The 24101-nt window shown below is 42.2% G+C and overlaps 1 protein-coding gene across 2 annotated transcripts in view; it reads left to right on the forward strand.

The window, feature by feature from the left end:
• dlc1 (DLC1 Rho GTPase activating protein) overlaps positions 1-14920 on the forward strand; it is a 90432-nt gene extending 75512 nt beyond the window's left edge. For both annotated transcript variants that reach the window (XM_034080236.2, XM_034080306.2), the window contains exons 8-18: positions 369-432; positions 2874-4519; positions 5320-5499; positions 7315-7474; positions 8426-8633; positions 9149-9365; positions 9985-10099; positions 11159-11374; positions 13786-14003; positions 14124-14297; positions 14406-14920. In XM_034080236.2, the coding sequence (XP_033936127.1) occupies positions 369-432; positions 2874-4519; positions 5320-5499; positions 7315-7474; positions 8426-8633; positions 9149-9365; positions 9985-10099; positions 11159-11374; positions 13786-14003; positions 14124-14297; positions 14406-14505 (3298 nt within the window). In that variant the 3' untranslated portion in view covers positions 14506-14920. The remainder of the gene's footprint in view (positions 1-368; positions 433-2873; positions 4520-5319; positions 5500-7314; positions 7475-8425; positions 8634-9148; positions 9366-9984; positions 10100-11158; positions 11375-13785; positions 14004-14123; positions 14298-14405) is intronic.
• Positions 14921-24101: the final 9181 nt, after the last annotated feature.

Genomic DNA, 24101 nt, shown 5'->3' on the forward strand with positions numbered 1-24101 from the left:
CTCTCTAGAGGGTGGACCCAGCCACCACCCTCTCCCCTTCTCCAGGTGGCCGGGGGGATAAGCTTTCTGTCCCCTCCCCAAGTTCTCGTCACTACTCCAGCAGATTTCATTCTCCTTGCGCTCTCTTTTTCTGTCTCCCTCTCTTTATCTTCCCACTCATGTGAAGATTATCCTTCAGCAGCTCATTAGCCGAGCTCCCCTTCTTTATTCATCTTCTTCTCTTTCCTTCTGTTTCCTCCTGTCTTCCACCATACAGCCTCTTGGCGATGAGAGGTTTGTGTTTTGGGAAAAAGCAGATGGTTAGCATATTTTAGAGTCCATTTTGAATGTGTCTAATGTTGCATGTGTGTGTGTTTTTGTGTTTTCAGGAGACTGAACACCCTCAACAAGTGTGCTTTGATGAGACTGGAGATATCACCGCAGAGAAAAAGAGTAAGTGCACATGCACACGCATTAACTCTACACCTTTCTGAAAAGCCCCCATGCAAGCCTCCTCAACCACAATTGCATTCCCTCACCTCAAACGTGGGTTCTCTGTTGGCCACAGGGGGAAAGCATGGTCTTTCTCTCGTCTGGTTTAATGAGAAGGCACCTGTTGGGTTGATTTCTATATCAAGTGGGCTGAGAGGACCCTCGGGGGAAGGAGGATCACTTTAATGTCTAAATGAAGGGGTTGCATTGACCAGAACCTCCCCCTACTCAGGGCATGCTCCCCTTCTTTCTCAAATACTTCCTCATACTTCTGGCTCACCATAAAAGGAATTAGACTGCTGCTTTGTCGCAATCTTGCAGAACGAACAACCCAACATCGCCTGTATGTGATCAAACTCAATAGATGTATTTGATTGAGTGCCAACTCCCTCAAACACCACATTCTTAGATTACACGTTCAAAGAAACAAGCCTCTTGAAGAAATGATGATAATTGTGTGTATATGGTTTTAGCACCTTTGAAGTAAACCACTCAGACTAACTTGCACTGTCACTTTGCGACAAGATTTGCTCGTTTTTCTACTAACTAACCTTAATTCACAAACAGCCTTAAGTGGTGCATAGTAGCATCCTTGTTCTGTGTGTGGTGGTATTCATTAGGATGACCCTTTCCGTGTCACCTTTCATTTCAGGAGTCAACAAGAGTAGAGGAGTCAAAGAGGTTATTTGCCATCTTTGCAGGATGACAACCCCCTCCTTAGACAGCTTAGGAATGCATTGATCTCCTCATGTCTTAACATTCCCTCTCTCTTAAATCTCCATCCCTTCTTTTTTGGTTTGTTCTTTCTATCTGTCCAATAGTAATAATACATAGTTTTCCTTCTGCAGACTTCTTGTGAGGTTCAAAGCTCCTACCGTTTCAGTGAATGCTTTGGTGGTTTGATGGTTTGAGGATAATATAGCTCCAGAATGTTGATAAATGCTTGACGCTCTGTTGGCCAATCAACGCTCTCTGTGCAGTTATCTCACATTCCAACCAACATAACTAGAGAAAAGAAAACATGTAGGAATCTGAAAATGTCACAAAAGTTGCTATTGTCCACTATATGGTCACATCGATTGATCAAAAACCCTGTGACTTTTTATTTGAAGTTACGTAATGTTTCCACTGCAAACATATAATTAAGGATGCCAGTATATGAAGCCCATGGAACACTGGCACTCAGCTAGTGGAGCATGAGTTTTGTGAATTTGACCGTTTTTTTAATGGATTTTCTTTTTGAACTGCACATTTCTCGGCATATGTGTAAAGGGGGTTCTAATTATTGCTTTAAACCCTCTAAAGTTATTGCTTTCTTAACTGTAAGATTAAAGATAAGGCTTCAGAAAGCTAAAGATAAATGAGTGGTTACATTCTAGCGTGTGGTTTGGTCCACCACTTGGATTGGGATCTGTGAAGATGGCTTTTTGGAATCTCCCAGCTTTGTGTGTTTGAAAGCGTATATATGTCACTCTCATAGATAACGAATAAGCAACGACAGTAGAAGTGTATCATTGACTGTGTGTGTGTGTGTGTGTGTGTGTGTGTGTGTGTGTGTGTGTGTGTGTGTGTGTGTGTGTGTGTGTGTGTGTGGTGTGTGTGTGTGTGTGTGTGTGTGTGTGTGTGTGTGTGTGTGTGTGTGTGTGTGTGTGTGTGTGTGTGTGTGTGTGTGTGTGTGTGTGTGTGTGTGTGTGTGTGTGTGTGTGTGTGTGTGTGTGTGTGTGTGTGTGTGTGTGTGTGTGTGTGTGTGTGTGTGTGTGTGTGCGTGCATATACACAGACAGAGGGGATAAACACTAGGGGGGAGCGACCCCAGTCTAGCCGGCTGCACTACAAACTATGGGGGTCATGATGGAATTTCCTGAACTCCCTCCAGGGCCTGAGATAGATTAACCAAACTGGGGGAGGTGTGTGCACTTTGTGAAATTGCATGGCACCCAGTGATGGTCACTTTTTTGTCTTCGTATTTATTGTCCAAGCAGTCGGGAAGAAGCTGAATCCTGTTTGCTGGCTGGTCATACGCCTAACCACAGCGACTCAGTTTAGGATGATGTTGTATAAAAACTATTGTAGAATTCCGTGTCAAATGATCTCGTAAAGGCTCTTAGGTTGTGGGGCATTTTACAGCCATAAGTATATTTTATATAGTTTACAAAAACATAGATACATTTGGAAAGCACACGTGAATGCACACAAGACAAAGGGCAAATGCAACACTTATAAAATAAATTCCATAACTCTAGAAAGTTTCCTGGACCAAGGTGAGGAATGTTGGAAAAGAAATGGAAAACGTAGCAATGCATAATGTTCTCTAACTGTTCCTCTCCCTCCCTCTCCTTTTTTCCATCTCTTCCTCCTATTTCTCTCTCCCTGTCCCCTATTCCCTCCTTCTCCCTTCTCCAGAGCGAGGACTCCGATGAGGACGAGCCCTGTGCCATCAGTGGCCGCTGGACCTTCCAGAGGGACAGCAAGCGCTGGTCCCGTATGGAGGAGCTGGAGGTTTTTTCCTCACTACCAGCAGATGCTGTGCCACCCCCATTCCCAAAGGAGGCATCCCAGAAAGGCAAGCTCACCCTGCGCGAAGCCAACAGTTCAGAGAGTGTGCTGACCGACCTCAGCGAGCAGCCTGAAGTGGGCTCCATCCACAGCAGCGGGAGTGTAGGGAGAGAAGAGAAGAGCCATGGTGCCACCTTAAAAAATGAAGCCTCCGGCGCCACTCGTGCCAGCTCTGTAGCAAGCATGTGCTCATCCTCGGGCACAGGCGGGTCAGGATGCGCTAACGAGGACTCTCTGTCTGATGGGATGCCTCCGTCGCCCCTGGAGACACTCGAACAGTTCACCTTTGATGTGAAAACAGGCATGGGAGGACTAGGAGGAAGTCTGGACCGAGGAGGTGGCAGCGGCAAGAGCACACGCTCAAGAGCAAAGAGCTTCCTCAAGAGGATGGAGAGTCTGCGGCTGCGCAGCGGCACCTCCTCCAAGAGAAAGAAGAAGGGGAGCACCAGCGGGGGGAAGATAGAGATCAGTGAGCCTGTCATCAAAGAGGGTCTGGATGATGACAAGCTGCGAAGGCTCAACTGTGTGGACATCTCCAGTATGAACCTCAACCTCAATCACCAGCACAATCCCGCTCAGACTATGACACTCAACCGGAATCGCTCAGTATCCTACTCCACACAGACCAGCACTGGGAGCACTGGGAGCAGCCAATCGGAAGCTAGCAGTGGAAGTGCAGTGAGCACGCCGAGCCCGGTGACTCGCGCTCGCAGCCACAGCACAGCGGCGGGCTCTAGTAAGAGAGGCGGGATGTATTTGGAGGGTTTCGATCCTTTCAGCCTTCCCCAACAAGCTTCAGAGCGACAAACTACACCCACACTCAAATCTGCGCCACCCATCCCCTGCCAAGCTAGCAGTGGGATGACAGTTGATGAGCAGAACCACAGGAACAACTGCAGTGTTCGAGACAATAGCAGACAAACTGAAGAAGAGGAAGAGGAGGGAGAAGGGGGTATGATCTTCTTCTACTTACCAGAAGGTCACAAGCCTGGGACCTTCCCCAAAGCCCTCCAGGATGGGAGTTCACGCAGTAACAATGGGAATGATAACGGGAACTCGGTGACCCTCAGGGGGCGGCAGAGCAGACGCCAGCGGCACTGCTCGGTGGGATCCGTCGACAGCCGGCTCAGCTTTTACGACAACGTCCCCTACACTGAGCGGGAGGAGGAGGAAGAGGAGGAGGAGGGGGACGAGCGCAAACTGGAGCAAGTGCTGCAACATGTCAGCGGCCTGCAGCGCTTTGTTAACGCCTGGTCAGAGGCTGGGGCCGGAGAGGAGGAGGAAGAGGAGGAGGATGAAGAGGAAGAAGGAGACTCGGATTCGGCACTAGACTCTGCCTCCCCCTGCCCATCCTCTCCTCTGCAGAACCGGCTGGAGGAGACTGAAAACGGAAGTGACCAAGACAGCACAGGAAACCCGCTGGGAGAGGGGGAGGAGGGGATGAGAGAGAGGAGAGATTCTGGGGTCGGCGCGTCTCTAACCAGAACCAGCAGGTCAGTGAAGAACATTTATATTGTCTTTTTACTAATGCAGGATAACCATGAGTTTCTTGACACAAATTATGACAGAAAAGAAAATCTCACCTACCACTCATGGTATCTAGCCATGGTTTTAAGATATTGGTTTCTTAGTTTTCATCTCTTTGTAATGGCAAATTCAAAGACGTTTCTCTCGCATTATAGGGACTATTTATCCTGTAGTCGTTCCAGTGAAAAACTACATTCATATAACCTTTTCATACTATCTTTTAGTGTTCAGAGTCAAGTACATTTCAAACAAACAAGCTCATGCTCTTAGTATTCTTCTGTAAAACTCCTGCCTTACAGTACATTACCTAAATGCCTGAAATGCTCAAAGACAACAAAACAATAGAAAGACAAACACTCAGGCACCGACAAAACATAGTTTTCCATGGACGGTGACAGCAAAGGATAAACACGGGGACACGCTGAGACTCCTCTCCTGACGTAATGGTGCTGAATATTCTGGAATGCTGCTTGGTCTCCATGGGCACGGCTGTTGTTCCTTCAGGAATCCGCAGGCAGAATTACATTCTGGGGGTGTACAACTTTTTAGTCTTTAAGACAATCTCCTGATTGATGTGTACCTAAATCCCTGTAATCCCTTAACTGATCACTTGGCAGGTGAAACTACCAACTGTGTGTGGCTTTGTTTGTATTCTAAGTTTATGTGTACACAAAAGCATGACACAGATCCAAAGAGTTTGACTGCTCGTTTTTAATCACAGCTCAATTTGTGCTCTCTCCCTCTCGTTTCCCTGAACATTCTCCAGACCACAGAAACTGCGCTGGCCGAGCTTCCAGAACTCTCATCGGCCCAGCTTGGCGTCGGCCCGGCTCCAGATTAGCTGCCAGTCTGTGCTACAGATGAATCTGCTCCAGAAGCTCTCTCTGCTACAGCTCACTGCTCTGCTGGAGAGACACACCCCTACAAACAAACATGGCTTCAGCTGGTGAGTGGACTACAGTACAATTATATTTCTTGTGTAAGGAACAGGGAGTATTAGGGATAGGGGGACTTCATATGGTGATTGTTCAACATGCATAATACAACTTTAAAGCTTGTTTTTCCTGCATGAGGCCACCTGTGTCTGGCTAATTAATTACTGTAAATGATGCCATCAAATACTTCCACTTAGCAAACCATCAATCCAACTCCTATCCCACCCGTCTCCCGATCCCCTCCATCTGCAGGTTGTTGTGTGGCGACGGCTGTCCACAGAGGTTGGGTTTCACATTCTTTTCCCAGGCCCGTAATTGCTGGGAAGGGGCCGTACATTGTCTTTTTCTCAACGGGGCAATCATAGCAGTTCACACGCATGGTGTTACCAGAGCTGGAGGCTGGAAGGATCTGTCCACAGCCATTATCCCTCCACCTTCTGTATCACTTCTCGGCTATCTTTATATATACTTTATTATCTGCTTGTGATTCTCCAATGGCACATAATGTCTTCCTTGTTGCTGTATCCGCTTTACAAGTTTACAGTTCTCTCCGACTGTACTTCTGCCTTCGATTTTTGCATCTTTCCCTTTTGTCGGAAGTTAGATGCTAGGTAAAAGTCTTTTAGAAAGATCATGTGATAGGGAAGCCCCAAAGGAAAAGCAGACATATGTATATATAAACGTTTGCATATACTGTAATTACAATGTACATAGATATATAAGCTGTTTCCAGATTCCAGTTTTCATTTTACAGTTCACACAGAGAACAATCATGTGGGGCTAAAGATACATAATTAAAGGAAAAGCAGTCAAAAATATAAGTGATGTAAACAAGATTTAACTTTTGAATACTGGACATTCTTCCAAGTCAAAACATAAAACTTGTGAAATATTAAATAAATATACCACACAGGATCACAGTAACACAAAACAGATGTTCTAACATGTATGGAAATGTCATACAACTTTAAAAGTTTTAAGAAAATAAAGTGAGAAATCGCATCATATTCTTGTTTTTCCACTTTCTTTCTTTCTTCTACCCGAGGCCTTCCCTAGGACAGGAATAGAAGGCGTTGTGGTGGTCTTATGACAGGCTGAGGCTCTCTGAAAGACAGAGGCTGCTTGTTAGCCGCCGAAGGTCCACACATATCCAGAATTCCGGGCACGGATCTTTAATATGCTTCCTTTCCATTTTTTCCCAAACTGTAATTCTGAGATGCGTTTTAAGTCTTGTGAACGGCTTCTACAAAGACGCGCCTGTCCTCAGTCACACATAGCGTCTCTCTGCTAAACACACTCACACCCATGCAGATAGATACACAGCCATAAATCTGTGGGTGCATTCTTGTGAAACGGTCGGAGCTGATGTTTCAACTCTGGGGTTTGTGGTTATAGACTTGGTGTTCACTTGCTCCCAAGCCCACAAACACACAAAGTAACAAACAGTGAGACAGACACTTTGTGCGGATGTATAAAATGGTGGGATCCTCCTCTTTTGACACCCGTCGGTACATCCCATGCCCTGTTTATCCTCCCCTCTCATACACCTGGAGACAGGCTTCTACAGCTGCTTGGTTTCCTCCTTGCACACTTAAAACACATTTGGGTAGCTGGTCTATTTCTGTCCGGATGTGATTTAGTGCTGCAGAGCTAAACAAATTCCACTTGACCAAAAATATGTCCAATCCATCATCTAAGAAACTGAGTAAGAATGGAAGCATTTAAAGAAATCCTTCAACACCTGAACAACTTAATTTGTATCTTAATTCATGTCATTATGCAGCAGATGTTGATGAGTTTGTTTCTCTTGTGTGTGCATATTGCAGGGCTGTGCCAAAGTTTATGAAGCGGATCAAGGTGCGTGACTACAAAGACAGGAATGTGTTCGGTGTGCCACTACAAGTCATGGTCCAACGGACAGGCCAGCCGCTCCCTCAGGGGATCCAGCAGGCCATGCGCTATTTACGCAGCCAGTGCCTCGACCAGGTAACAATAAGTACACATATAGACATATGTATATATAAACATTTGCATATACTGTAATTACAATGTACATGGAATGTCAAAGCTGCTTCCACTCTGTCATTGAGGTTCCGTTTTCAGTTCACACAGAGAACAATAATCTGGTGCTAAAGATACGTAATGTGCAATCAGTCAAATATTCATCCACAGTTTTTTCAGTGTTTGTTATGTCTCAGAAAACACACTTAGTCGGTAAGTGTTTACAGTTCTTCTCTCCCCCGCTGAAGCATGGAGGTCTGGAGAGAGTCAAAGTGTGCAGCTGTTAAATCACCTGTGTCTGTCTGTTTAATCCACGGACATTATGACTGAGTTATCTTAGTGTGTGTGAGTACTATATGCTTGCACATGCATAGAGGAAAGAAAGGAGTTGGTAGAAAATAGCTAATAACAGAGGACGAACCAGAAAACAGAGTGATGCTGTTCTATTCAAAGCAGGACAAGGCGCCTCTGTTTGAAGGTGGTGAAAGCTCATGGAAAATATTCAGGCTGGCATCGGCCGGCAGCCTATTTCTCTTTTCCTCCCAACATTGCCATTTCATACGGCCTTAAAAGGCTACTGATGAGGCCCTACACAGCATTCAGTACAGCGATGCCTACTGGGTGTCATGGAGCTTCTTATAAATACAGTCAACAGAATCTGCAGTGATGTCACCATATTGACTGAAAGCTCCGGATTTGAGGATAAGCCAAAATGTAATTTTTCAATTATAACAGTCTGCAGCTTTATAATCACTTAAAGGTCATTGCAAATAAGATTTGGGCTCATGAATCCTTTTTGATACGCCTCCATGATAGTATCAAACATTACTCATGGTAATTACTTATGAGGGAACTACAGTTCCAAGCGGACATAGCTATTCTTGTGTATGTATGCATAATGTAACCATTCTCCCCCCCATGTCACTTTCTGTCCAGGTGGGTCTTTTCAGGAAATCAGGTGTTAAATCTCGTATCCAAGCTCTTCGCCAGATGAACGAGTCCAGCGGCGCAGACGGGGGAGGCGTCAACTACGAGGGCCAATCGGCTTATGACGTTGCCGACATGCTGAAGCAGTACTTCAGAGATTTGCCAGAACCCCTGCTCACTAGCAAACTCTCTGAGACCTTCCTCCAGATCTATCAGTGTAAGGACACGCAAACCTACATTGAAATAGTAAACAAAATCTTGTTGAGACAATACATGCATTACCTCACAAACACAGCCACCGGTCTGTAAGAGGATTGCATGCTGGAATGCACAAGATGCTATTGTTTTAGAGCTGTAGATGCTTGCCTGCCATGAAGCAAGACAATTGTGAAACCGTAATAAGAAAACAAACAACACGAGCGCAGGAAATGCCTGTGGAATGATGTTATATAAGTGATTGGTTCATCCTTCTTTGGCTCACTGTTCACATCCCTGCACATTCTCGACCTTTGCATTCGGAACTGTTTGTATAAAGTGAAACAATACCATTCCTGTACATGAAGAACGTCATATAGTGTACACACACACACACACACACGTAGGCTTAGACAAGACACATAGATCATAGCTAACTTCTTGACTCGAAAAAGTCATTATGTAGAATGCCAAAGGTTATTCTTCTGTATATAATGTAAAAAAACGAGCCCTGACATAATTCCTCTTCCTCTCCAGACATGCCTAAAGAGCTGCGTCTGCAGGCCGCGCGGGCCGCCGTGCTGCTGCTGCCCGACGAGAACCGCGAGGTGCTGAAAACGCTGCTCTGCCTGCTGAGCGACGTGACGGCCAGCGTGTCCGAGAACCAGATGACTCCCACCAACCTGGCTGTGTGTCTGGCGCCATCCCTCTTCCACCTCAACACCCTGCGCCGCAAGGAGAGCTCCTCGCCAAGGTGTGTGTCTGCTCCACTACTGTCATCTTCTCATTTAAATGGCATGGACTGCATTTATATAGCGCTTTTTCATTCATTACGAGCCCTCAAAGCTCTTTTACATAAACAAGTCAGCATTCACACCCCGTTAGCCATGCCATCATGCCCAAGAATATATCGACATGTTGACAGGGGCTAACCACCGACCTTCCGATTGGTTGACGACCACACTACCTCACAGCCGCAGTCACTGCCTTTGTTTTGATTGCCACCACTGATATAGATTTTGTATTAGCAGCTTCCATACGAAATATGCTGTACATTCTCAAAACAGGAAAGGGTCAATCTAAAGAAACAAAAGAGCCGGATACTGTAGAATAGATGGAGGATAGAGAAGAAAGGGGGAGGGAGGGAGAGCAAAGCTGGACAGGGGAGGAAGAGGGAGAGACAGAGGAAATAGAATGATTACATAAACATATTATCTTATTAAGAAATATATGTGAAGCTAGAAGAGGGTTCATCTGGTGTAAGTGTTCTTTCTTTCAACCCGCTTCCTCCACTCTCTCCAATGAACGCTGTCTGGATGATGAATGCTGTTACTAATCATACTGTCCTTCTTTCCCCTCTGCCTTGGTCAAAGGGTGATGAACAGGAAGCAGACACTGGGAAAGCCGGACCAAAGAGACCTGAATGAGAACCTGGCTGCCACTCACGGCCTGGCACACATGATCCAGGAGTGCAGCAAACTCTTTCGGGTCAGTAGTGAACAACACTTGAGCTTTAAAGCTAAAGTTAGCATGAAAATGAAATGTAGTTTGCTGACTGAAGGTCAATGAAGGCGTGTTTGCTGACAGAATTTATGTCGGCTCACTTTCCCGTGCCATTGCCAAACACTTGTAAACATATATAGTATCTAACATGGCATAAGTCACTGATTCAATTCATGATGTAATTTCCTCATGATTGTGTAAAGTAAATGGGCAAACCTGTTTAAGTCACCGTTGGGCAGACTTAACTTCATCTCTCTTTCCATTTATACCAAACATTGGTGGAAAAAGAAGGTGGAAATAAATTAGAAGCTGCAAACCCATAAATCCATGAGTCAACAAGGAAATCACTTGACTTGACAGGAAATATTAATATTATAATAATATTATCAAATTATAATAATAATCAGCAAACTACACTATTACTAATCCAATTTCAATCTCATTCAGCCTAAAACGTTGCTCTGCCCAGTCTCCTCTGACATGCTACGGTAAATGCTAAGAGGCTGCATACTGCAGGTTATTAGTTCAGTTTAATTAGATTGCTTTCTTGTTTCCTGTCATGGTCACATCACACAGCAAGGCAACTCAATTACCTCCCAAATGATTTCCTTTTAATTTGATCTGTATTTGCTTGCAAAGGTTCATAAAAGGATATGAAAAATAACTTACAGTAATTTGTCTCCATTTAAAGCCAGTTTTAACAAATAAACATTGAGGACGATGAGAGAGAAATAATGAGAATGAGCTAGGCTAACAAGGAGATGAAAATAGGATGTGGTGTGTGTCGGTTTGTAATTGCAGTCTTATACGCTCAGGTTGCCTGACAAAACGTTTCATTAGAGACTAAGTTACTCTTACCATTTTTAAGTTTGACAATCCCCTCCAGACACGTTTAAAAACATATATTCAAAGCAGATTTGATGCCTTATATACTTTTTTTAAATGTTTTAAATCAAATCTTCTGAAAAAAGAACAAATAAAATATGTAAATCACACATATTTACAGCTGTCTCTAATGCTCCTCCCTCTCCTCCGTCCCCACAGATCCCAGAGGAGATGAATCGCTGCAGGAACTCGTACGTGGAGCAGGCGCTGTTGCCGCGGCGTCTGGAGGAGCTCGCCGGTGAAGAGGCCGGCCACGGAGGCTTCAGGGCCTTCCTGCGGGACAGCCTGGACACCCTGCTCAAAGACGCCAAGGACAAGTTCAAAGGTTACGACAGCTGTTCCACACCTGAGCACGCCGAGCTGGCCTGTAGGAAGGTAAGCCCACATGATTTAATCTCTATAGTTCATTTAAAAAACACTCTTTGGCAGAGGGATTCATTAAAGGTCACCTATTGTGCAAAATCCACTCCACAAAGTTTCAGGAAAAAAGATTCTCTCACTTTTTGTCCTGATCCATTTCTATAAAAACCTGTCTGAAAATGAGCTGATCAGATTTTGGCCACTTTATGATGTCATAACGATTTTTTGGCTTGTGTAACCATTAGCCCCCCCCCCCCCCCCCTTATCACCTGAATCTCCTCCTAGAGCATCATTGTGTTCTTTTTAACCAAATACCTCTCAGAGGGGCGTGGGGAGAGAGTGGCTCCTTATTTTCATCTAAAGTAACAGACAGAGAATCAGCACTTTTGAAACAGGGCTGAAACAGAGGGGATTATGGGATGCTGCAATGGGTGATCTGTTTGGTGTTTGGAGCCAAACACTTCAGAGACATGTTTTGTATATAACTGAGACCTATGATATATTGATGAAAAACAGTATAATAGGGGTCCTTTAAATAGGAATTAATGGGAGAGAAAAAACGGATTTGTGTAAACACGCCACCATTCATAAATCACACACTAGCTTTTTAGCTATCTGTGTTTCCTGTCGTCCCCTTTCCTCTTCATGTCTGCCTTTCCCTCTCTCCTGCCTCTCTAAATACCGAGTGGAAAACCAGCAGTTATGGTTTCCTGTATAGAAACACATCCGTGTGAAACTGGCCTGTCCCTGGCTTCTCTTTCCCATCCCAGAACTGGACTCTATCCCAGGATGACATCAGCCTGACACACACACACACACACACACACACACACACACACACACACACACACACACACACACACACACACACACACACACACACACACACACACACACACACACACACACACACACACACACACACACACACACACACACACACACACACACACACACACACACACACACACACACACACACACACACACACACACACACACACACACACACACACACACACACACACACACACACACACACAACACAAGCTCACCATTATCCCAGGCCTACATTTCCTGTGTCTAGTGTGCGAGGGCTCTGGATGAGGTTATCTTCTGCTCCAGTTTGAGTCACAAGGCGCAGAGTGTTTTTTATCATCTGATGGCAGAGCGAAGCAGCTGACTTTGCTGAAGGGCATTAGGAGGTTTTGAAACACAGCCTCACTGTTGGTGGCTGGAATACCTCTTCTAATTTCTGTAAATATGACTGATGACATTAGATATCCTAAATGAAGCCACTGAACACTTGCATAATGCTACGTTCACACCGGACGCGATGCGACGTTTGGGGGCGGTGCGATTACATGTAAAGTCAATGCAGAGACACGATCAGACGCGAATTCGCTCCGACGGCGCACATGAAGCGGTGGACGTGGCACGAATCACGCGATTGAAGGGGGCCGCGTCAAACGCGAGAGTTCAATTTTTTTCAACTCGGGCGTCAAATTCACGTGACGCGTTCTCGCGGAAGCCAATCAGCGGTGAGGATCTCAGCCTGCAGTCACTGACGTTCAACCAGAAAACATCAGCCGTTAGCAGTTAGCACACAGAGATCACAGCTCCTCATATCTGTTCAGAAACTGTACAAAAGTTAAACAAGAACAAACCACAGACTGTGTCATGGCGAATACAGTCGCTGGTTTATTTATGTCTGTAGGCCGTTGTTATGAGTGCGCAGTGAGCATATACAACGTTAGCTTAGCCTGGTCAACCCAATCTCCATTCAGAAAACAAGCATTTTAAAAGGTTTTTCGCCTGCCGTCTGTCTGCAGACTTGTCAAAGCATTAATTCATGGTTTTTACTAACCGGTATCAGTATGTTGTTACATCGGCATCATTTAGAAACGTGTATTACAATTTAATCACGGTAAAATATGTTCATTTTGTTGTAGTTGTAGCTCCCGAGCCAGCGCGTCTTGTTTGAATGATGTGAGTAAACACAGCTGGCAGCCGCGGTGAAACTCGAGCGACTAGAGCGATGCGATAGGAGCGTTTAGAGCGAAGCGAATATTCGCATCGCGTCCGGTGTGAACGTAGCATTAGACTTTTAAAGTTCATTTAAAAAATATGGGATCTCCAGGATATTACCTCCTGACAGATTTCAAGATTAAGGTGTTTTTAGCCTGAAGACTGTGACACACAATATTAAAATAGGAGATTCTTTCACAAAAATAATACGACTTTAATATCACAAGATATTCAGGACCAGGGACCTTTCTTGCATTTAATTCGTAATCACTCTCTTATTTTATCGTGTCATCCCTATGATTTAGGCTGCCAAATGAAGGCTTAAAATGCAGCTAAACATGAATCATTTAAAAAGAACTGCATGTTAAGTTTGTTTTGGTCTTTCCCGTGTTTCCCCAGGTGCATGATGGCTATCCTCTGCGGCTGTGGAAGGTGACCGTGGAGATGCCTGTGGGTCCTGAGGAGGTTCTGACCAGAGTGCTGCGGGAGCAGGGCTACTGGGACGAGGACCTGCTGGAGAGCCGGGTGGTGGAGACGTTAGATGAGAGGACAGAGGTCTACCAGTATGTCAGGAACACCATGGCTCCACACCCCACCAGAGACCACCTGGTGCTCAGGTACACATTGATTTTCTCTCGCTCCCTCTGTCTCTCTTTTGTGTTTGTCTTCATCTTTTTGTGATGTTCTGCTCAGATTAAATGTGTTTTTTAATCCAAAGTCTTTACTCTCTCTACTAGAACATGGGTAACAGACCTGCCAAAAGGAGCGTGTGCACTGGTTTGTACATCTGTGGACCATGAAGGTGCCCCTGTTGTAGGGGTGCGGGCCAATGTCCTCACCTCACGCTACTTCATCGAGCCCTGTGGATCCAACAAATCCAGACTCACACATATCTCCAGGATCGACTGCAGGTGAGTTAATGAGGAATTAGCGATTAGATATCGTGTTTGTTTTGTGGTCATACATTGTCCTTTATTTAATTACACAATAAGTTAACGTGTCTTTTTCCCTTTCTTCAGGGGTCGTTTCCCGGAGTGGTACAATAAACTGTATGGACACCAGTGCGCTGCAGAGATTGCGCGGATACGTGACTCATTCTCTGTGCCCATGGACAAATGAGAAAGCAGAGTGCAATTTGGGCATCGCCAGACTCAACAGCATAACATGACATCATCTGGATCCCACTGAGGACTCCAATGACTCATTCCACCCTTTCCAACTGAGAGGTAGACGGGGTCCAAGCCTATTAACACTCACACTTAAAGGACGGATCCTGGATTGAAGGACTTTTTTTGCTCTGATTTTGTTACAACGGATAGATGTTATCGTCTAAAGCGGTCGGGGTCTCAGTGTGCTGCCAGGAGAACTTATTCACACAAACATTTATCTGGGCTTAAGGACAAGATATCGCTCATACGGGATGTGGGGTTTCTCCAAAGGGAGCTATTGCTTCTGAGAAGCGCGTGTGTGTGTGTGTGTGTGTGTGTGTGTGTGTGTGTGTGTGTGTGTGTGTGTGTGTGTGTGTGTGTGTGTGTGTGTGTGTGTGGTGTGTGTGTGTGTGTGTGTGTGTGTGTGTGTGTGTGTGTGTGTGTGTGTGTGTGTGTGTGTGTGTGTGTGTGTGTGTGTGTGTGTGTGTGTGTGTGTGTGTGTGTGTGTGTGTGTGTGTGTGTGTGTGTGTGTGTGGCTTCAAAGCAGTTAAAATATACATATTCCTCGCACTGGTTTCCAGTGGCAGCATAATGTGTACATACAGTATTCTGTTCACAGTAATGGTGTGTGTCTGTCTTGTGATACCTCTGTCCCTTTATTCTGTTACAGCAAGGCACAGGAGGAATAGTATACAATATTGTAGTCAGTTGATTGATGAATCCACGGGTGAAGAAAGATGCGAATGTGCCAGTAATATGTAGACAGTAGAAAGGTCATAGAGAGATGGAAGCTGGGTGATACTCGGGTTTAAGTGTTTCAATAAAGGAAGGAAAGACAGATGAGTATTGGTGGCTGGCACACCAGTAAGAGAAGGAACAATCAGGAAACGGCATCATTTACTGACATACAAAAAGATGTGTCTTCATTTTAGTTTTTGAAGAGACATGGGTCAAATTAGTAACTATGCTAATTATAAAGCCAATTATTCAACAACAGTAAGAGCTCATAAGAGAAAGTTTCTGACTGAGGATCAATGTTAGAGACAGAGAGTGTTACATCTTTTATATTATCACACCAACTCAGCTAGAATGTAAGACCAACAGATCAACAATAATGGACCAAAAATGAAAAATAGCTAAAACAATAAGTTTTGCGTATTCCTTCTACCTAAAAAAAGTCAGAGGTTGTTGAGAGCACAGTCAATTCACTTTTTTTGTCGTAGGCCGGATATCACTTGTATTCATTATAAAACATAATTTGATTTCACAATAATTATGTACATAAAAACAAAACATGCACTGTTTTAACTTGCAACAGAAACCTCTAACTAGTCCTGTAAAAGATGAGAAGTAAACAAAAAATGGTCCTTTTATAAAGGTGGAGATTTTACAGGTTTTACTGTAAAGAAGAGGGCAGATTGAATGTTTGTGTGATTTCAAAGGAAGGAAAATGATCTTTGTGTACGCTTCTTTCTCTGTGCTGTCTGTCAGTGTTTAAAAAGAAGTAGCACTCATAACACTCGAGCTTTAATCTGAGGGCGTGCATTTCTCGTGTTGAGTCGTATGATTAAAAAGCTAAGCCATTGTTGATATCGTAAAAGTGTTTGTACCTTTAACTGTGTCCCTGCCAAATAATAACGCATGATATTTACAGTTAATTTAAAACAAATATATTTATTCCTCAGATATGTTTGTTTTGTATCATACCATTTTATTTTATTGTAAATGTTAAGCTTTGTGTTACAGAAATGAACAAATGTTTTATCTTTTTTATTAATATTATTTCTGTACAGGTTAATCAAAGTGCACTATTAAATGTATTAAAATAAAAATGTTTTGTGTCATTTGTTTACACTTAAGTTTGTTCTCAGCCATTACATAAGCGTCTTTGAGCATTAGAAAAAGCGCTATAAAAATCCCATGTATTATTATTATTACATCCAACTATATATCTGTGTTTATTCCACCCAATAACTCCAGGAGTTTGGATGAGTGGCGAGTCCTCTGAGTTGGTATGTGGTGATCTCACTTGTTGTCTTACTTCTTACATAACTGTTCCATTAAGCAGTAGACAATAGAGTCTGTTGTCCCACAGCTGGCCTGGGTTGGACCCTGCACACTCAAGGGGGGGGGGGGGGGGGGGCAGGCAAATGTAGAAGAAAGTTCCAACACACGGACGGAGGTGTCACTTGTGTTCCCGCTCTGCTCTGACCCATACACAGAGTAATTATGATCTATAAACTGTGTATTTACATAACTCAAGGACAGGTACTTTCCATACATGTTTCACAAGTGTTAACGTGACAGCACACGGCGTACTCGAGCTAAAACAATGCATTTACATTTTGTGCTGGCATACTTGCTCGCTTGTTTTTCTAGTGGACCATTAGCACTTCATGTACTTCAGGAACTAGAGATTAACCAGAGCCTAAAAGAAATTGCACATGAAGCCACAGTGTTTGTTCTTTCCTTTGTTTTTGTTTTGTATATTAACCAGATTTGTCTCCAGAACATTATGATTAACTCTCACTTTCTGCGTGTCTGAGCACACGTTTTTTCTCCATATGCCAGTTATTTTTTTGTTTTTTATGTGTATGTATTTCTGCTGGGAACCCAAACACCTCTGGGAGATTATGCAGAGCCAGATAAGGCTGAGCGGGTGTCATCACCAGGGCTGCATTCCTGCGCTGTTCTTTGAGAATCAGACGCAGAAGCTTTCCCACATTGATAAATGAATACAAACGTGCAAGTGCATGCATACGTGGTTTGGAGTGTGTGTTTGTGCTTTTTTTTTTTTACTTTGAAAGACATTCATATGAATTGCTGTACTGTAAGTGAAGGTTATTGCAAATACACTGTGTGATTTTAGAATTGTATATTACATTTTTACAATTGGGGATCGCCCACATTATTTTGTTCTGAAATAAGGATTGTAATGGAAGCCTATTCTTGCCAATCAGAGAAAAGAAAAACTATCCTGTAAATCAGTATCTCTACAATCTCATCGTACTGGTGATGAAATCAAAACTAAACATGCATGCAAGATTGAGAGATGGAAAGGATCAAATATATTGGGAGAAATATAGCAAAGAATCTTAATAACTAAACATGAATCAATTATTGGAACTGAACCAGACTTTCCTCCTTTTCTTTTGGGATAAGGAAATTAAATATTTTGAACAGCTGTCATCACAATGTGGTTTACCCAACACCCATTTATATGGTTTACCCTAAGTGAGAAGTGATCATACTGATTACAAAAAGAGATATATTAAGGATAAGATAAGACTGAAAAGTTAAATAAATGTTCAAGCAACTGCAAAGCTTAAGTAGAATATGCACAAGACAGCTGACAGCACCAGCGATATCCTGATTATTTCACTTTGATTTATTCATCACATCCTATTGTGCAGTTAGAGCAGTTTCCCCAGATTAACTCACAAACATGAGCAATGAGAAGTCGTTTTTGGCCACAAGAAATCAGAAGTGCGATATACAGTGGGGCAAAAAAGTATTTAGTCAGCCACCAATTGTGCAAGTTCTCCCACTTAAAAAGATGAGAGAGGCCTGTAATTTATATCCTAGGTATACCTCAACTATGAGAGACAAAATGAGATGAAAAAAAATCCAAAAAATCACATTGTCTGATTTTTAAAGAATTTATTTGCAAATTATGGTGGAAAATAAGTATTTGGTCAATAACAAAAGTTCGTCTCAATACTTTGTTACATACCCTTTGTTGGCAATGACAGAGGTCAAACGTTTTCTGTAAGTCTTCACAAGGTTTTCACACACTGTTGCTGGTATTTTGGCCCATTCCTCCATGCAGATCTCCTCTTGAGCAGTGATGTTTTGGGGCTGTCGCTGGGCAACACGGACTTTCAACTCCCTCCAAAGATTTTCTATGGGGTTGCGATCTGGAGACTGGCTAGGCCACTCCAGGACCTTGAAATGCTTCTTACGAAGCCATTCCTTTGTTGCCCGGGCGGTGTGTTTGGGATCATTGTCATGCTGAAAGACCCAGCCACGTTTCATCTTCAATGCCCTTGCTGATGGAAGGAGGTTGTCACTCAAAATCTCACGATACATGGCCCCATTCATTCTTTCCTTTACACGGATCAGTCGTCCTGGTCCCTTTGCAGAAAAACAGCCCCAAAGCATGATGTGTCCACCCCCATGTTTCACAGTAGGTATGGTGTTCTTTGGATGCAACTCAGCATTCTTTCTCCTCCAAACACGTCTAGTTGAGTTTTTACCAAAAAGTTCTATTTTGGTTTCATCTGACCATATGACATTCTCCCAATCCTCTTCTGGATCATCTAAATGCTCTCTAGCAAACTTCAGACGGGCCTGCCCTGGACATGTACTGGCTTAAGCAGGGGGACACGTCTGGCACTGCAGGATTTGAGTCCCTGGCGGCGTAGTGTGTTACTGATGGTAGCCTTTGTTACTTTGGTCCCAGCTCTCTGCAGGTCATTGATCAGGCCCCCCCGTGTGGTTCTGGGATTTTTGCTCACCGTTCTTGTGATCATTTTGACCCCACGGGGTGAGATCTTGCGTGGAGCCCCAGATCGAGGGAGATTATCAGTGGTCTTGTATGTCTTCCATTTTCTAATAATTGCTCCCACAGTTGATTTCTTCACACCAAGCTGCTTACCTATTGCAGATGCAGTCTTCCCAGCCTAGTGCAGGTCTACAATTGTGTTTCTGGTGTCCTTTGATAGCTCTTTGGTCTTGGCCATAGTGGAGTTTGGAGTGTGACTGTTTGAGGTTGTGGACAGGTGTCTTTTATATTGATAACGAGTTCAAACAGGTGCCGTTAATACAGTTAACAAGTGGAGGACAGAGGAGGCTCTTAAAGAAGAAGTTACAGGTCTGTGAGAGCCAGAAATCTTGTTTGTTTGTAGGTGACCAAATACTTATTTTACAGAGGAATTTACCAATTAATTCATTACAAATCCTACAATGTGATTTCCTGGATTCTTTCCCCCCATTCTGTCTCTCATAGTTGAAGTGTACCTATGATGAAAATTACAGGCCTCTCTCATCCTTTTAAGTGGGAGAACTTGCACAATTGGTGGCTGACTAAATACTTTTTTGCCCCACTGTATCTGACCATGTCTTCATGTGGACCGGAATGCTGTGATGGATTACTTGGTTTTGTTGTGGCAACAGAAACGGTGTGTCATTGATAACACCTTGTTTTCAGAGTCAACATGGAAAAGAACAACATAACCTCATATTCCTCATCATATCTCCATATTGCTGAAATTCCAAAGGACGGTAGTGAAGCTTTTAAGCAGGAAAACAGATCTGTCCTTCTGTACAAAAAAAAAATCAGGTTTCTTTTTATTCACCTACACACAGTTTAGTTGTGTTAATGACCTAATCATCAGTGTACTTGCATGGCAGAGTGTATGCTTACACTCATTTATATTTATGAGTGTGACAGGGAGAGAAAAAAAGTGCTTCCTTCAAATACTATTTAACCTATGTGGCTGTAGGCATTTGCCACATTTTAAATATTGTAATGCCTGAACACACTGCTGCTGTAACAAAATAATTAAATAAATAAAATAAATAATTATGTCCCAATTTGAGATCAATAAAATATCTATCTATCTATCTATCTATCTATCTATCTATCTATCTATCTATCTATCTATCTATCTATCTATCTATCTATCTATCTATCTATCTATCTATCTATCTATCTATCTTAACATATTCAGCTGATTCCCTATTGAGATGCCTCAGGCCAAACACAAGAGGTCACTAATGATCCACATGGCACACCGAACTGATGTTTTATGATTAAACACTGTCCTCTGGTGGCCGTTTGGAATAAAATGCTCATAATAATAAGACTCCTCACCACACACTGATTGCACACTGCCGTCAGCACATAGAATAAAAATATAGGCCTTGGGCAATAAAACCACAACCGTTTGGCAAAAATATATATTGAATTGCTTTAAAAAATGTAATAGCATTTTACAGGTGACACAACATCTCTACATCTAGGAAACTGTGTATGATTAAAATATAATTCCTTCTTAAGCCTTAACATTTTATTAAAACGATTGAGGTGAGTGCAAGTCAAGGTCCTTAAAGTTCAGAGCCAATTTATACGGTGGCCCTGAAGTGCAAGTCAAAACAACATTTCACAAAACACTACAGCATTTCAGAAAATGCTACAGTATTTCAGAAAATGCCACAGCATTTCAGAAATCACCACAGCATTTTACAAAACACTTCAACATTTTCAGAAAACGATATAGCATTTCAGAAAACACCACAGCATTTCACAAAACACTTCAACATTTCAGAAAACACCAGTGTAAACACACTTTACAGAATGCAGGAATACAGGAATAAAGACAAACCTTTTAGACCCAAGTCAAGAAAATATACGTTTTTAAAGGTGGTGTGGGTAATTTTGGAGAAACCAGCTAGAAATTGAAAATACACAGCTGGAAAAAATCTGACACTTCCTTACAGAGCCCCTCCTCCAACACACACGAACGCGCACATGACCAATGAGGGCACGAGATAAGTTTGTGCACAGATGGAAGGCTGACAGGCAGGGAGGCCATCCAGTTATTTTAGCCGGGCCGGCTAAAATGATTGGTCGTGCTTTTTATAGTACGGCTTCCACAGATGACATTTTTTATGGATTTTTTGTCAAAGCACTTAAGATATGCATTGCTATCGGGATGTTAAGAGCATTCAATGGAGTATAACAAAAAGTGTATCTCGAGCCAGTTTCTCAAACTTACCCCACCTTTAAGTAACCCAAAATGTTAAACAGTAGTAGTAGTAGTCATATTTCGTGAACCCTTTGAAGAGTACTGTCACACCGGTGTGATCATTCTATAATACAACGTTTAAGCCCGGATGCTAAAAACAAAATGTAACTTGCAAAATTATCTTTTAAATTGACAAACATCATATGTGAAATTTCAATCAAACGGGATCGAAAGAACATTTTTCTCTCGCCATTGACTTCAATACATAATTTTTCCGAAATAAGGTCCCATGGAGGTCCACCGGAAAGGGAGGGACTTTGGCTCTCTATACGTGGCGCTGTTGGGTGCTGACCAATCACAAACTTTATTTCTTGACTGGCAGCAAAAACAACCAATCACAGCAGTGCTTCTCTGGCTGGCTCTGCCCAATCACAAAAGGAATACCCTTTCCGTAAAAGTTGAAATGTTGAAGTTGAAGTGTTTTGTGAAATGCTGTAGCGTTTTGTGAAATGCTGTAGTGTTTTTTGAAATGTCGTTGTGTTTTATGAAATATTTAAGTGTTTTGTGAAATGCTGTAGTGTTTTGTGAAATGTTGTTTTGACTTGCACTTCAGGGCCACCGTAAATTGAAAATAAATACAGTATAATAATGAGAATATACAAGTAACAAAGGCACAGCAAATATGTTGAAAGTCTATGACTTCTGGGTATCCTCTTACTTCCGTTCTTCAGATTTTGCTGAATGTCTATGTTAATTGATAGTTTATATAAGCTTGATATTTGTTTGTTTAAGTAAAACACAGAAGTACATGAGATGTCATTGAACACACTTTGTGCATTATATTGGCAACATTTTGTTCCAATTTGTGTCCACTCATTTCTGAATGTGTATGTCGCATTTCTTCAACAAGAACTTTGTAAATGTTACATATTCCAATCAAATGTTGCCTTAATTGAATATTGGATCACTTTGAACCTGGGTGCAGTCAGTGTCTCTTCATTCAGCTACTGTTAGGGTGAGTGAAGCAGGCAGGACCCAAATGATCTAAATAAGTCTTTCACCACTGCCGACAATCCTAACCACATTATGGAAAGCTTTGGTAATATAGCACTGCCGACATGAATGAATAGATGGAAGAGAATCAACAGCGTGACTTCACGGGTCAACATTAAACACAGTATGCCTGATACAGGTCAAAGTTCAAGGCACATTTCTTCATGAAAGCAAACATCCATTTGACATTTCTGATCAAAGTATTTGCACAATAAGTCCTGACGCTTTCTTGTTGTTGTTTTTTGCTTTTTAATTAGTTGTTTTGCTGCACACTTTCTACTTCAGAAATATTTTGGATTGTTTATTTCTACTGTCTTAATTTCTCTTATGTACATTGCCTTGTTTTTTATGCTGCTGCATCGCAAACATTTCCCAAATTAGGATCAATAAAGTACTTATCTATTTATCTATCTTATCTATTCTGTCATAAGACCGATTTTGATATTGTTTGCAGTTAAACAACCCTGTTAATGCTTATTTTTCATCGATAATTATCACATCAATCTAAATAGAGATTACCCATTCGTACCCACAGCACATCATGTTTCCTTAAGACTGCTTTTTATAACATAAAGTTATAGTTGGAGCCATTCACATATGAACACATTTCATCTGTAATATTTGTTTGTTAAAGCATTGTTCAATTAAAGTGTAACTTTAAATAAATTACATATTATTTAAGAAGTTAAATATGAGAAATAATACGTGTATATCAATTACAAGTCTGCACTAGCATCAAAACACCATAACATTGCATGTCATTTGTTAGACGCTTTTATCCAAAGCGACTTATTGACAGTATTCAGTACTGTGGACAATCCCCACAGGAGCAATTTGGGATGAAGTGTCTTGCCCAGGGACACAACGACATGCTGACTACAGTGGGACTCGAACTTGGTACCCCTGATTCGAAGTCCAGCACTCTATTCACTGAGCCACAGCCAGCCCATAAGGTCATTTGTTTTTTATATTTTCACATATTAAAGCTCCTAAATACAGTGTGTTATGGACCAGGAGTAGCCCATGACTTTAGGAGATGACAGATGACGATTATTTGTTTAAGATGTACTTTATTGATCCCAATTTGGGACATTTTTATGTTGCAGCAGCATAACAATACATGGCATTGTACAATACAAATTAAAAAGACTTGAAATATACATGTTGAATTTCCAAATTAACAATAACAAAATATAAAGCAAGTTATTATACATAAGTATGTGAGGGATGGAATATATTTATGTGTATTCAAATATTTTTATTGAAGGGTTGCATTTGTAATAAAACGGTATTATCTAAGTCGTATCAAAACGAAGAGCAGCACAAGAACTTGCAATGGAAAATATTATCTATCGAAAGGCAAAAAGGTGAAATTGGCATTCAGCGCCTAAAGCCTGTGGCTTTATGTGTAATGCAGGGTAAAGGATCAAATTAAACAATTTTAAAAAGCCCCTGTTTTGCAAACATTTAATAATATGTATCACAATCAGAAATGTAATTCTAGACATGCCCTAAGTCAATAAAGTGATTCAATTAAGTTTTAAATGTGTTTTTATTTTTTTAATTTGTGCATTTTTTTTTTTAAAGAATTACATAAAATCACAACTCAGAAGGTGTTATTATTGTCTTATTACACAACCAGTTACGATGGAGTTAGGCTATTTTGGGTACGTTTTCTTATATCGTTTGGCTCCAATCTATCAAGGACGGCTCATATAACATCTTCTACTTATATTTCATTGTTTATTTTACTCTTGTAGCCTGG

This window comes from Pseudochaenichthys georgianus, chromosome 1 (assembly GCF_902827115.2).
Source record: "Pseudochaenichthys georgianus chromosome 1, fPseGeo1.2, whole genome shotgun sequence".
Lineage (NCBI taxonomy): Eukaryota > Metazoa > Chordata > Actinopteri > Perciformes > Channichthyidae > Pseudochaenichthys > Pseudochaenichthys georgianus.